Source organism: Pleuronectes platessa, chromosome 11 (genome assembly GCF_947347685.1).
Source record: "Pleuronectes platessa chromosome 11, fPlePla1.1, whole genome shotgun sequence".
Taxonomy (NCBI): domain Eukaryota; kingdom Metazoa; phylum Chordata; class Actinopteri; order Pleuronectiformes; family Pleuronectidae; genus Pleuronectes; species Pleuronectes platessa.
In genome coordinates, this window is record NC_070636.1 from 15105312 (window position 1) to 15119804 (window position 14493).

Below are 14493 nucleotides of genomic sequence, written 5' to 3' on the forward strand. Positions count from 1 at the left end.
AAATAGGTGGTGCTACAACTTGTGGGGCAGCGTGGAGCAGAATAATGCTCTCACATACCTCCAGCTAGGATATAACCTCACATATTATATTCTACTCGTCTGCAGCTGAGTCATTCCCTCTTAACCTGAAGGTCCGAATAAATACATGGATTTTTTCATTTCAAAACATGGCAGGCATTCCCTGAGATCTCACCATATATGATGTGTTCATTAGGACTCATGCTGCATAAGAAGGAATACGTCAAACACTTGTATCATTCCTGCAAAGATGAGAGTGTTCCCTCATAAGGTACAGCGAACCTCAAGCAGTATACACACTCAAGTGGGGGGGGGGGACAAATATGGAGTTCCTCTTTGGAAACTCGCGACTCATGAACCTCAGTGGCTGCGCAGTTATGACTCTGCTGCTCAGCATAACCCTACAAGGATACAGCCGGGCCAATCAGGACGCAGCACCGACGCCGACAGGCCACTCAGACATCCAGATCAGACACAGGGTCCTTCTGGCATTACCATCAGCTGCTCCCTGCGCTGAGGAGGCTCAGTTTGCATACCACCAGCCTAGTTCACACACATATACTGTGTTTTCATCTCCTTAACAAGACACCACTGATGCTGGCCTGGCTGGGTCATCATAGAGGGCCTTCTTGGTGGTTATGACTCTGAGCTATGACATATGTGTCCATGGCCTGTATAGTCATATTAGACTTAGAGGGAGAGAATTGCAGTATTTATACATAAATTTAATACAGTTATTGCATGATTTTGACACTGAATCTAACACACAATATAAAGGCTATAGAGAAAATATACTTAAACAGAGATAAGTGTGCTTTATTTTGTTTATTTTAATGCTTGGAGTTCCATACTTTATAAAGCTCACAAATATCATATAATCTATAACAAAAAACTATTAGGGCGAATTTTTGCCAAAGTTGCATTCATGTTAATGTGATTTTGCAAGATTAAATTAAACAATTAATAATCCAAAAGATATCATTTTTGTTGAATTAAACATTATAATGTTGCATCATAGTGTTTTCTGATTTTATTGTTCTTATCCCGTGCCAATATTTTTCAAGTGACTTCATTGTACACAAGTTCCCTCCATGTATGTGAAACACACGTTCCTCTGGCTTGTTGATTTTTGCCTGCAGCTCTTATTTGGACTTGTGTGAACCCCCCCTGGCCCCGCCCCTGGTCCCCGGGCCCAGTCTGGGTCTTATTTAAGGGACCCTCCTCACCCTCAGACTTTGTCCCAGTGGAAGCATCCTTCTAAGCACTGCACCTTGGTGAGTACACTTCACAACTTGTGTCACTGTGTGTGACTGTGTCATTTGTGCGATTGGTCTCATGCAGTTGTCCTTTGAGCTGATGATACTTGGATGAATGAATGGATGATTTAACTTCAGCTAAAGTTTGGGTTTTCTTAAGTTGTCATTTCTAACTGAACTTGGTTAGTGCAGGTTTAAACTGGAGTTTCTGCTTAGATTATTGTAGTGATGCTGAAATTAACACTGCGGTCGTTACATGATGTGATTTTCTGTGATAAACACATATCACTGTGTGTTCAGTTTCTGTGGAAAAACATAGACAGATCTGCATTCGTCTCAAATGCATCATTATAGTGCTCAGAAGCAGTGGAGAAGTTTCCCATATTCTCGTATGCACCAATGAATGAAGTTTAAATGGGCAGCTGAGATGCATAAGCCGATGTGTAAAACAACTGTGTCAGTGTGCTGACAGATGGGTGCTGCTGCCCTGGATCACTGACAACCTCCCTCAGACCTGAAATAGCAGGAGATCCGTGTGTCAGTTCTTTCACCCTTTTAAAGCAAAGTGGGGGTTGCTGAGTTTTAAAAATAGATCACAGGTCTCTTTCTCTCTCTCTCTCTGTTATTGCCCTTTTTGGTGCTACCTCAGCAGCTCTGAGAAGTCCCAGGAACAATCACAGTGTGGAGATATGGTATCAGTAGTTGTAGAGGTCAGGACCAAAAATAGCAGCCAAATGCATGCTAATTAGCTCGATGTAGATAAGACCCATCGAGGTGGGCTGTGTTAGTGTTTCAAAGGGGTGCTGGCCGGCCTTCAAAGTCGCTGTGGATTACCGCTAATACTTATAATAATCACATAAGTGATTGGCTGATTATGTCGCTAACTTTTTCCAGATATAGCAGTTGTATTCACATCATCACATCAACAGCTGCTCCGCTGATAAAGTGTTCAATTATAACAGGCCTTTGTGCTATGTGTTCTATGATGGGTGTAGTTTAGACAGCTGCTCCTGCTCCTAACACCCGTCTGAACCTTCCCTCCTTGTGTTTCCACCTGTCCCTCAAATGTTTAGACCAATCCAGTAAAGCTCAATCATGTGTGACGACGAAGAGACCACCGCCCTTGTGTGCGACAACGGCTCTGGCTTGGTCAAGGCTGGATTTGCCGGAGATGACGCTCCCCGTGCTGTCTTCCCCTCCATCGTGGGAAGGCCCCGCCACCAGGTACGCCTCAATCTGCCCCCACAAAATCTTATTCTGGGTTAGGAGCAATAGATAAAAGTAGCCTCTTATAACTTATGTTGCTCTCATGCTTCCTTTCCTCAGGGTGTTATGGTTGGTATGGGTCAGAAGGACAGCTATGTTGGTGACGAAGCCCAGAGCAAGAGGGGTATCCTGACCCTCAAGTACCCCATCGAGCATGGCATCATCACCAACTGGGATGATATGGAGAAGGTGTGTGTTGACAGTGACGCTCATTTACAGCATTCATGGCAGCTGAAGTGTCGCGTTCTCGGGAACTCACAGCCGCCCCCCCGCCGTAAAGGCTGCTTTATTTTTAGATCTGACGCTTTGTTTAATGACCTAGTCGTTGTTTACTCAGTTGAGACGCTCAGTCCTGACATCAGCTGCTTCTCTTCGTCAGATCTGGCACCACACCTTTTACAATGAGCTGCGTGTGGCCCCCGAGGAGCACCCCACCCTGCTCACTGAGGCCCCCCTGAACCCCAAAGCCAACAGGGAGAAGATGACCCAGGTACACCGGACTCTCTGCTCTGTCCTTTGTTGTTTTCACATATGTGATCTGGAGTTGAGACAAACCCTTGACGTTCTGCCTGCGCTTTCTTGCAGATCATGTTTGAGACCTTCAACGTTCCCGCCATGTATGTGGCCATCCAGGCTGTGCTGTCCCTGTACGCTTCCGGTCGTACCACCGGTCAGTACACTGCAGCTTTTTCACATGCATCCAATTTCTGTCTGTGATCAGTTATGTCTATCATCTGGATACATCCTATTCTGAAAGGAGGTGTTAATCCCTCTCCCTCAGGATGTATTCCCCTTGATCTCAGCAGCATTATATGGTTTATGATGTGATACATAGTTGAAAAAGACTAGTATTTAGCTGCCTGTCCTCACCTTGGCAAGCTCAGCTCTCCAACTCTGCTCCTCTCCTGCTTGTTAAAGGTATTGTGCTGGACTCCGGTGATGGTGTGACCCACAATGTCCCCATCTATGAGGGTTATGCTCTGCCCCACGCCATCATGCGTCTGGATCTGGCCGGTCGCGACCTGACCGACTACCTGATGAAGATCCTGACTGAGCGTGGCTACTCCTTTGTCACAACTGGTAGGTCTGCGCCATCATGGTTATTTAGTCTAACGTGTATATGAGAGGCGCCGGGAGTTGTTTCTCAACATGTGAACCTTCTGCCCCTCAGCTGAGCGTGAGATCGTGCGTGACATCAAGGAGAAGCTGTGTTACGTGGCTCTTGACTTTGAGAATGAGATGGCCACCGCTGCCTCCTCCTCCTCCCTGGAGAAGAGCTACGAGCTCCCCGACGGCCAGGTCATCACCATCGGAAACGAGCGCTTCCGTTGCCCAGAGACCCTCTTCCAGCCCTCATTCATCGGTGAGTCATTGCTGACACTTGACTTATATTGATTCTCACATGCAGTATATTCTGCATCTGTGACAAAGCTCATCTGTTTTGCTTGTCGTCCACCAGGTATGGAGTCTGCCGGTATCCATGAGACCGCCTACAACAGCATCATGAAGTGTGACATTGACATCCGTAAGGACCTGTACGCCAACAACGTGCTGTCCGGTGGTACCACCATGTACCCTGGTATTGCTGACCGTATGCAGAAGGAGATTACAGCCCTGGCCCCCAGCACAATGAAGATCAAGGTGAGGAAACAACATGTTATCCATCATGAAGTGGACCTACTAAGTGAATGAGCACTCAGAGAAACTTACACGGTGTTTGTTACCTGTCTAGATCATTGCTCCACCTGAGAGGAAATACTCCGTCTGGATCGGCGGCTCCATCCTGGCTTCCCTGTCCACCTTCCAGCAGATGTGGATCAGCAAGCAGGAGTACGACGAGGCAGGCCCCTCCATCGTCCACAGGAAGTGCTTCTAAACACTCAACCAAACTCCTCTTGTCCATGCCTTTGTACGTTGTTGTTGTCTCCTGTATATATATGTCTATGTTCTGTTGTAATAAAGATAAGCCCTTGTGAGAGTATCTTCTGTCCTGTTTTGAATTGTAGAAACATGAACGGGGAAAGGGGGCGGGTGTTCAAACTGTAATTGATAATACTTGATTTATGATTCTGTGAGGTAATCATTCATATTTCTATGATACGATTCAGATTTGACGCCCAGCTATTGACAGAAACCACTTCCTCCTAATCTTTTGCATTCAGCAATTTCTAAGTATCATGTTTCTGTTTATTTATAACCTAGGTTCAAATTGGTGATATACCTAAAATAATACATTTTGGTTGAAGTAATTGTTTAATTCGTCTCATGATAGAGGTTATGATTGATTGTCAGAATGTTGTTAGTAATGAGCCGTTTCACAGTATTTGGTTTTACAGTCATTCCCAATATTTAATGACAAAAACATCAAACCCGTGTGTTCCTGTTTCACAGTCATTTAAAAACATGGTCTTGAACGTGGCCGTGACTCTAAAGTTGCACAATCGTGTCTCTGTCCACACGCTCCATTTCAAATGTGCGATAGTTTCTAGCTATGGAGTCGCCCGGTTTCACTCACCGTCCGCTTTTAAGCCCTAATTAGGAGCGATGGAAACCGCCCCGCCCGGCTAGGCTACACCGATTTCTAAAACACATGCCCCGGAGGATGTTATTAGCTTCCAGCCAATCAGAGCCCAGAGAGCTGGGAGCGCCGCTGTTTGAATACTGTGCGGAAACAGTCCGATTCCCAACCGAGCTGCCACCGAGCCGCAGCGCGATGCAGTTAGCCAGCTACAGAACCACTTCGAACCCGTGAGCCTGACCAGAGGTGAGCAGTAACGTTAAAGTGTTGCGACTCAGCGAGGTGGGGGTTGTTGGTTTCATTCCGACTGACGCTCGTTTATAAGCTAACGCGCACTGCTAACCCAGCTAGCAAACGGTAACAAATAAAGCCTAGCGTGTTCATTTTAGCTAGCTAACTGCATTGCAACCGAAGCATGACGGCAGCGATTAAATAGACTAACTTAGACCGAGTAACTTCGTCGTGGAGGTTCGTAGTTAAACCTCCGTGTGTGTGTGTGAGAAGCTTCCTGTGATCCGTTCAGAGCCACGAGAGGATGAGTTAGCGTCTGGGGAAAGTGATCACGTTAGAGAGGCTCGCTGGATTAAGCGAACTGGAGTTTGGGTTTTTGAAAACACGAAGCAGAGGTGAAAGATGAAAGTCGTGGAGAGGAACGTGATGCGCCTGTTGGCCGTGCAGCACCTCCGGACCGCGTATGGCGTCAAGACAAAGAACTGGAACAAAAACAAAGCGTCCAGCTGTAAGACCACCGCCAGCAGCTCGGTGAGTACACACACGATCCATTACAGACGTAGTTACACCAGCCACTAGTGCGTTAAGTACACTGACTCACAATCTTTGGTCCTGAGCGTGTGTTTTTTTTTTTTTAACGATCAGATAAATACCAGCAGCAGATTCAGACTAGGACTGTTTGTATTGTTTTGACTGTTTGTATTGTTTTGTTATGTTTGTTTTTTGTGATGTGTATTCTGTGTAAGCACCTGAGAGCCACTTTACCGAGTCAAATTCAGTGTTTGTGCAAACTTACTTGGCCAATAAACCTGATTCTGACTATTGTTGAATCTGCTGAATCGAATTAGCATATCGCTGAAAGCCTGTCTCCACGGATGAGACCCATTTGTCGCACCCATGTCAGTCTCTGCTGACGCTTTGTCCTGCTGTTCTCACTCCATACATTTCATTAGTAGCAGTAGGAGCCAAAGGCAGACGAGGCACAGGGACATGCATACTTACTCCTAAATCCCTGTGGCACATTTCACCTACAGAGACATGTGATGGAGGAGTGGCCCTGCAGTTTAACCTTTACAGGGTCCTTTAGTGGATTTACAGGAATTTCAGCTCTCTTTCTTCCTGTGCACTGTATCTGTAATTGGTCCATAGGAGTCACAAGGTTTGTTGCGAGAGACTAAGTGACTTTCCAATCGAACAATGAACATTACTTCACACAAACTTCCTGTGTCCAGAGGATGCAGATGCTGTTCTCAACTTTACCTCTTGTGCAGCTGTAGTCCTGCATAACTGCAAAAAGTTATTTTGTCAAGCTTCCTGGGTGGACAAGTGCCGATCACGTGTTTGGGGCGATCAGTGTTTCCACCTTTCATACCACTGCTGAAGAAGTCTATACATACTTTTATGTTTTGATCAACTGACTCAAAATTGTGATCATTATGGCCTGAGAGGACACTAAATCTTATCTTCTTTTTTAGAAACACTTGAACAAATGTCTCAATGTGTCTTTAATCTCTGCAGGCTTGTAAAGTGATAAAGTAAAATGTATCTTTATTTAAATATTGATATGACTGATGAGTCTGGATTATTCGCTAAAATGTGAGGACAAACCTTCGCTTGGTTGTGTAAAGTAATTCTTCTGTGGTGAACCGGTGTGGAAAAATGGATGACTCCAGATCGTGCAGGTCAACAGGGAACATACAGGTGCTGCAGCTTTCGCCACGAACACAGGAATGCTTGGCAGTCCGCCATCAAACCTATCAGAGGTAGAAGCTTGAGCTGTAAAACTCCTGTCAGGACACGGAGAACTTAATATTTTGATCAAAACTGTCGAGAAAAAAAAAATCAAGAGATTCTTCCAAGGTTTTGACCTAGATAAATACAGAAAGGTTTTGTGAGGCCACTGGTTATAATCAACAGTAGCCTGATTGAAATAAGTTTAATGTCTCCCAACATTGTTCAGAAACAATGTCTCTAATCTTGAGTTTTCACTGTTCGATTGTTCCTCCAGACAAAGGTGTTCGGCGTGTCCCTGGAAATCTTACCATACTACAATATGGAAAGTGGCAGCGTGCCAAGGTTAGTACTTATTTGCATATTTAATTTCAGCTGGGACATTGATCCTGGTCCCCTTTTGTACCATTAATCCTGATATTTCTTTTCCTCCTCAGCTTTCTGGTTGATGCGTGTATGAATCTGATGGCACATGTTGACACCGAGGGGCTGTTCAGAAAATCAGGCTCTGTCATTCGCCTCAAAGCACTCAGGGTGAGTGATGGCTTAGTTTGACCTCGCATTCATTCGGGGATCTTGACCCTGGGAACCGTCTTAACAACACAGCTGTTTTTTTGTGTCCAGGCAAAACTGGATGCGGGCGAGGAGTGCCTGTCCACAGCACTTCCGTGTGACGTCGCTGGTCTAGTCAAGCAGTTCTTCAGGGAGCTACCGGAGCCTCTGCTGCCCGCAGAGCTGCAGGAGGCCTTCCTCAAGGCCCAGCAGCTGCCCAGCGAGGAGGACAGGACCTCTGCCACCATGCTGCTGTCCTGTGTGCTGCCCGACCGAAACCTCTCTGTCCTGCGTCACTTTTTTGACTTCCTCTATAATGTGTCTCAGAGGTGCCGTAACTACCTTTTTAGTTTGATTACTTTATTGTTACATTTACAGCCTTTAAAATGTGATTCAGACACATATTTATATATAGATTTTCCCATTTCCTTGCTCAATCACAGGAGTGCAGAGAATAAGATGGACAGCAGTAACTTGTCTGTAATACTGGCCCCTAACCTCCTTCACTCTGGAGACGGTACAGAGAAGATGAATGCCAACACTGAGAAGCGCCTCAGGCTCCAGGCAGCTGTAGTCCAGTGCTTCATAGAGAATGCCCTCCGTTTTGGTAAAACTCAAAGCACCTCATCTACACTTTCTGTGTTTCTCTGTTGCTTTAAAGCACTCAAACGTTTCTGTGTTTGTGTGTGACAGGTGTGTTGCCTCAGTTCCTTCTGGCAAAGGTTCCAGCCACGATGGGCTGTGAGGCGGGGGTTCTGTCCCCATCCCTCAATGAACTCGAGGAGCTGGACTTGAACTCAGGGATGAAAAGGAAACAGAGACGCAGCTTCGGAGGTAAATTTACACCATCAGAGATTATATATCCGTGAGAAAGTTAAAATAGGCAACTTCCTTTCAAGGAGACAAGAAGTCCTGCTTTCAGCACCTTTAGGCATAAATGATGTTAAAGTTATTTGGTTTCTGTCACATTTCAGATATGGTCAATGGTGCACTGAATAAAATAAAAACTAATAGAACACCCACACATGCCAGCCAGTCAGACAGTCTTGGTATGTACTTTATCAGAGGAGGTAACCGATGCTTGTCATGTGGCTTGATGATTGAAACATGCCTGCATTTCAAAACAATCAGCTTCCTGTTGTTCAAACAAAATCCAACTCTGCATTTCATCACACGATTCAGCTTCCGAAATGCATAAGCTGTTATGGATTAGCAGCTGCCTGGATAATGAATGAGGTGTCATTTAAATTATATAAAATCCCGTCGTCTGCTCTGGCTCCTGTTGTCTTTGCCTATCTGCCTGTCTGTCATCTGCATGAATCTGCTATTTGCACTTAGTGCTAGTGCTTAGTGCTATCAATCATCCGTTAACAAATCCATCACATTTGGGGACTAAACATTTTCTGTGATTTTTTTTTTTTTATTTTGTCAGTCTTTTCCTCTGCAACTCCTGTGATTGCAACTCCATCGTCCAAGCGAAAACTTCCCTCGGAAACTGGTCACTCGTTTGGATTCTCAAACAAGAAACGTAGATCCGTCAAAAAGAGCCTCGGGATAGATTTACTTCCTAATACACTGTTCAGCGGCCTCTCCACTCCTGGATCAGGTACTGATGAATGATTGATCAAATGGGCACCAACTCCTCTGAAATTTGGACTGGTTGGTTACGTTAACATGTTTTTTTTGTTTATATTTTCTAGCTTATAGTGCCTCGGGGGTCTTGGACTCTTCCCAAAACGCCCCGTCCCCAGCCGGAAGGTCCAGAAGACAATCAGTGACCTCTGTGAGGAGGAAGAGTCGACGACTTAGCAGCAGACATGCTGTCAACAGGTACGCTCCTGTTTTCTTTTTGTTTGTCTTCTATGAAGATTTGATACAAATTGTTACATCGAAAGTACTCTTATAATGCAATTGGTTATTCTTGACTTATCTTACTGATAATTGACTTCATATCCTCTTCAGAGTTGAATCTGGACGGGCCGGCTGCTTTTCTCCTAAAGTCAACAAAAAAGAGGCTCCACGCAAGTCTCTGCGTTTGCGTTTCAGCCTGGGCAGGGGCAGCAAAGAAGCTGTAAGTGTGGTAACCAGTTAGACTTCACATTGCATTTCTCAGGGTCACAGGTGGTGAAAGATGTTAATGAAGTGCACTCAGGCATTTCCGCTAATAATATATATTAAGATTTAATACTATGTTTGCACTTGGGGTTTGATGTTGGGTTAAATGGTGCACAGAAGCACTTTCCTATTGTGTCAGGCATGTTTACTTTTAGTAGCTAACAAATTTAAACTAATATATGCATGGTTTTTAAAACAAATCAGTTTTTTTATAAACTTGACATGTGTAAAATTCGAAAATAACATGTTTATACATATGGTACAGATCTGTGGACTATTTCCCTTTTACCAGTGATATAATATGTTAAATCACTTAGGTGGAAGCATGTGAGTTAGGGCTGGGCAATACAAATATTGATGATTGTCAATCATCAATAGCAAAATTACAAAAGTCCAATATATCGATTTAATGCTTTTGCATTGTACAAGCTCTGTGAGGAAATATAACCAGACTATATATAAAGATGGATGACACGTCTCCGCATCCAGCCACTGTTTAGAAATTAAGCTACAATATCCCAGAGACTCATGGAAGCAGCTCAACCAAATACGAGTCGGCTGTCAACCATGTTTTTATAGCATCAAATATCTAAAGTGGAAACGTTTGATTAAAACAAAAGTATTGATTTGTACTTTGACTATTTGGCTGGATCCATATCCCTCCAATAATTCCAGCAGGATTCACGACCTGCACCGCAGCCAGACACCAGGTGGCGACAAGACACTTCATGTTCACTTTTGAGGAGCAGTCGTGCATCTATCTCTAAATACATTCAATAGGTGTGACCCGTAATTGATCTACCTCAGGTTTATTATTCTCCTCTTTAAAAGAAGAATTTAAAACAAAACTCTGGAGAAAAATCTGTTTTCAATCTTAAAAGAAAATATATTTTTTATTTTTGGCAACATAGCCCAGCCCTAATGTGAGTATATACTCTACTAAAGTATATACAGAGACAATATTGTAACCTGTTTTAGGTTAATTGGGTGAACTGTAAGGTGATTTCTAATGCACTTTACTTATACACTACATATGTATATTCTTGCCTTAATAAAAGTTGTTTTACAAATCAATATCTTGTTTCTTCTGAGTGATTTTTAATCATCCTCTGAAGAACTAACCACAATTATCATGACATTAACATATTAATGGTTACACATTGGGTAACATCTGCGGGGTCCTTTTTAACCAAATATTAACCAAATCCTCCTTCAACTTTCTTCCATCTTTCATTTCTCCCTCCATGATGTGATGAAGGGATCTGAGTCCATTGGCTGGCGCCTTGCCACGCAGGAGAGCACCACCAGTTTCCTTTTCACCAAAGAGACAGAGTTCAGTCCATCAGTTCTGCCCAGAAAAAAGGAATGCAAGAGTGAGTATCTGCTAAAGAAATCCAATTATTCCAACCTTGAAATGTTCCATTGTAATGTTTCAAAGTATGATGTACTTTTTCAAGTTGTAATACTTGCTATTATCCCACTTATTTCCATAGGCACCAAGTATATCAGTAAGTCTGAAGACAACCTGCTGACCCCCCAATGCAACCCCCTCCAGACCTCATGGAGTGTGGAGACCCCAGTAGGAGCCCAGGCCTTCAGCGGAAGGTCCTTCACAGATACGCCCATGAACATGTGCCTAAAGAACACCTACGTGTCTGAGCCGGCCATCGTGGCGTCCAAGCCCCCGGCCGTGAGCAGCCGTCCCATGAAGCTGTGCTGTGCCTCCAGCGCCGAGAGCCTTGAGAGCGAGAGCTCCATCGCCGAAGCCCAGAGCCAAACCGGCCCCACCCTGCTGAAAATCAAGAAGGCCTTCACAGAGTCGGGCAGTGACCTCCAGGCTGTCGTACGGGACTCCTGCAGCGCTGCCGGAGCAAATGTGACGCCACATTCACACGGCGTCCAAGTCTGTCCACCAGAGACCCCTACAAATAGAGTTCGGTCTGTGGACACCTCCACCTTCCCATCCAGGCAGAAGTTCCTGGCTAATGATCAGAACATTACCTTTGGCCATATTGAAATAGCTGCGCTCTCTCCTCTGCATATTGACAGTGTATTATTTGAATCTGGTGTATACTGTAGTTCAGCACTGAAGGCTGATGAAAGTGGAACTTATGTCGCTCCTGACAGTCCTAACGGCTCCATGGTGGGCGACAGTGAAAGTGAGGAAGAGCAGGTGAACTGCAGCAGGTTGATCGACGCCCTGGACATGCAGAGCCCCGCTCACTTCAAACTGGGTGTCACCTCCGGGCAGCAATCCACGCCATATAAAAAGAGGTTTGAACTTCACCATGAGCTTGGTACGTCTCCTAGAGTCGGTACTAAGGTCAGCACGGTACAAGAAAAGGAAGAATTTCCCCCAGGGATCGATACCAAAGTCCAGAACCAGCCACCACTCTCACCACGCAGCCTGGAGGTGGAGAAGCGGCATGTGGCCGAACACATTCAACATTTCAACAAGCTCACCCTTCATTCTCCCAGAGGCCTCAAGGGCCAGCACATCAGGTCTCCTCTCAAGTTCCAGCGCACCCCCGTGCGCCAGACGGTCCGCAGGATCAACTCCCTCCTGGGGGAGAACAGGAGGCCCACCAGGAGCAGCCTGTGTGGCCCTGTGGTCAAGGCAGTGAGCATGGAGAGCGGCCTCTCCCCTCACCCACAGCTTCGGCCTCACCAGGGCCAGCCCCCAGCGGGAGAGTCCAACAGCAGCTGTCCCATAAAGAAACCACCTCCAGTGCCACCCAAAAAGCCCAGCACCCTGGCCCGTAGACCCAGACTGTGTGCGTTAGGCGATGTGACCAACAAGGTCCAACCAAAGACCAGAGTGGACTCTTCTGTGGCGGAGTCGTCGGGAGCTCAGAAGCCTCTGGTGCCGCAGGTCGCTGAGAAGGAAATGAACCATTACAGAGGTTCACCGAGGAATCCTCTGAACCAGGCACGACTGCTGTCTGCCACCAGGCCCGTAGACTTATAGCTCATCTTTTTTTCTTACTCTGCAGGTCTCTGTTAAAACTAAATGAAATTGAACATTCCTGCTCATAATATCCATATGTTCAGAGTTTTAATTTATTTTCTAGCTATGGTAGTTTTGTGATGTTATTGGGAGATGTTCTTATGCCTTATTTGATTAGAAACTAAACATCGACACATATCAGGCCACAAGATTATGTTTAGTAGCGCTGAGTAGAGTTTAGGCCAAATGATGTGACAGGATGGGATTGAGGGTGTGACTGGAAAAGTTTGGATCAAGTCTTAAACGTTTATTTATGCATCATGTATCTAATCCTTTTGGTAGATGTTTACTGAGGGTGACGCTGTTTTTTTTTTGTTTTTTTTATTTTTTATTACAGAACATTGTCTTACTATTTTTCTGATAAACAGAGGGGGAAAAAAAAGAAGCACCTTTTTGTTTGATTTGTATAAAAAAGAAAAGCCAGGCAGTATTGATCAAATCATCAGTCGATCGAAGTCCATTGATTTCAGAACCATCGGATAGGGAAGTGTTTTGCCACATGAGCTGTTTCAAAACAATAAAAACAAACGACATGGAACTTTGTTTGGTTTGTTTATTCTGGTCTGGTGAGATTGGAGCGCGTTTGAGCCACAAGAGGGCGTCCTACCATTAGACTGGATCAGAAGGAAACGTTCAGTGAAACACTTGTTCGTACCTCAGCAGAGATCCTGGCAGGATTTATATTATTAAAGGCTGCCTCGTCGCAACTATATACTTTCTGGCTGGCTGTTTGCCACATTTTTAATAAAATTGGTACTGGTGCGTCTGAAAACATTTAATGTACATCTCTGCGATTTCTTCATTTAACAAACATTTGTTTTTCTCTGTATTTTTTTTCCCAGTGAACTCTAAACTCCTAGTTACTTGTAAAAAAAGCTCATTACAGTGTGTCAGCCATTTTTAAACTTTGATTTACCGTAAATACGTTTTAAGATTTTCTTTTCTTTTGAGACTGAGATGGATCAACCTTGAATACTACATTACGTGCGTAGGATTAAATTGGACCAGGATGAAAATTGTAATGCTGCAGGTGAGGTCCAGCTCAACGCACCATTGGGATCATTAATTTATCCCTGAACGGACAGCAATGTTTGTGATTGAGTTTTATTTCACTGAATATCATAAACAATTGTTTAAACATTGTTTCAATTGTATTTCAACACCACTTTCTAACATGGTGGAAATATAACGGGGTTTATCAAATGTGACATGTTTTCCCCCTAAACCGCTGTTCGCCCCCCCCTGCAGGACATTAAAGTGATAATTAAGTTAGGTGATAAGTTCAGTGTGGTAATTCCTAAAGTCGAACATCAGCTTTAAGAAAATATCTGGATGGAATTTCGTTTGTTGAAAAGCTGGATTAAATCTGCAGGCTTGTGGTTTATACAAAAGAAAAAGTGATGAAGAGATTTGTAACAGAAACTGGATAATTATCCTCCTGAGAGAATTTGAACAACCTCTGAATTACTGTCGTTTAATGGAGATTCATTTATCAATTCCTGTTAACCAACTAAAACGGACATATTACAATGAATCAACTGACACGGTGCCTTTAGTACTATAATTGTGTTTATTCAACTGACGCAGGTCTAATAAATGATAAACACTTTGATTATCTCTTATTTATATAAACGTCTGAGAGCTGGAACAGCACAAACCTCTTTAGAAAGCACTGGTTGTCTCCCACTGCGATGCTGCTGCATCTAATCTCATTGTCGTCATCAACTTTTTTTCATCATGCAAACACACGTCTACATTTCTTGTCGGGCTCGTGACGCGCAAAGGCCTCAATGGTTGAT

General features: G+C 44.3%; 2 protein-coding genes across 4 annotated transcripts; both read left to right on the top strand.

The window, feature by feature from the left end:
* The first annotated feature begins 1255 nt into the window (after positions 1–1255).
* Positions 1256–4521, top strand: LOC128450721 (actin, alpha cardiac muscle). Its single transcript, XM_053434343.1, has 9 exons — positions 1256–1292; positions 2348–2498; positions 2601–2729; positions 2920–3030; positions 3126–3210; positions 3459–3620; positions 3712–3903; positions 4000–4181; positions 4273–4521. The coding sequence occupies exons 2-9, from the start codon at positions 2370–2372 to the stop codon at positions 4414–4416; spliced, it is 1134 nt and encodes a 377-aa protein (XP_053290318.1). The 5' UTR covers positions 1256–1292; positions 2348–2369; the 3' UTR covers positions 4417–4521.
* A 665-nt stretch (positions 4522–5186) lies between these two features.
* Positions 5187–13232, top strand: arhgap11a (Rho GTPase activating protein 11A). 3 transcript variants are annotated; one of them, XM_053435394.1, is made up of 13 exons: positions 5214–5304; positions 5563–5820; positions 7298–7365; positions 7458–7554; positions 7645–7901; positions 8016–8179; positions 8266–8406; positions 8547–8621; positions 9005–9178; positions 9273–9402; positions 9535–9643; positions 10946–11060; positions 11181–13232. In XM_053435394.1, the coding sequence occupies exons 2-13, from the start codon at positions 5692–5694 to the stop codon at positions 12653–12655; spliced, it is 2934 nt and encodes a 977-aa protein (XP_053291369.1). In that variant the 5' UTR covers positions 5214–5304; positions 5563–5691; the 3' UTR covers positions 12656–13232. The 3 variants fall into 3 exon arrangements, with proteins under 3 accessions (XP_053291368.1, XP_053291370.1, XP_053291369.1); XM_053435393.1 differs by having other exon boundaries at positions 5187–5820; XM_053435395.1 differs by lacking the exon at positions 8547–8621 and having other exon boundaries at positions 5187–5820.
* Positions 13233–14493: the final 1261 nt, after the last annotated feature.

Coding starts and splice junctions, on each gene's coding strand:
- arhgap11a (XM_053435393.1), top strand. CDS start 5,692: ATGAAAGTCGTGGAGAGGAACGTGATGCGCCTGTTGGCCGTGCAGCAC. Junction 7,555..7,644: donor TTCGCCTCAAAGCACTCAGG/GTGAGTGATGGC, acceptor TTTTGTGTCCAG/GCAAAACTGGATGCGGGCGA. Junction 8,180..8,265: donor AGAGAATGCCCTCCGTTTTG/GTAAAACTCAAA, acceptor TGTGTGTGACAG/GTGTGTTGCCTCAGTTCCTT.
- LOC128450721 (XM_053434343.1), top strand. CDS start 2,370: ATGTGTGACGACGAAGAGACCACCGCCCTTGTGTGCGACAACGGCTCT. Junction 3,621..3,711: donor CTACTCCTTTGTCACAACTG/GTAGGTCTGCGC, acceptor TCTGCCCCTCAG/CTGAGCGTGAGATCGTGCGT. Junction 3,904..3,999: donor CTTCCAGCCCTCATTCATCG/GTGAGTCATTGC, acceptor GTCGTCCACCAG/GTATGGAGTCTGCCGGTATC.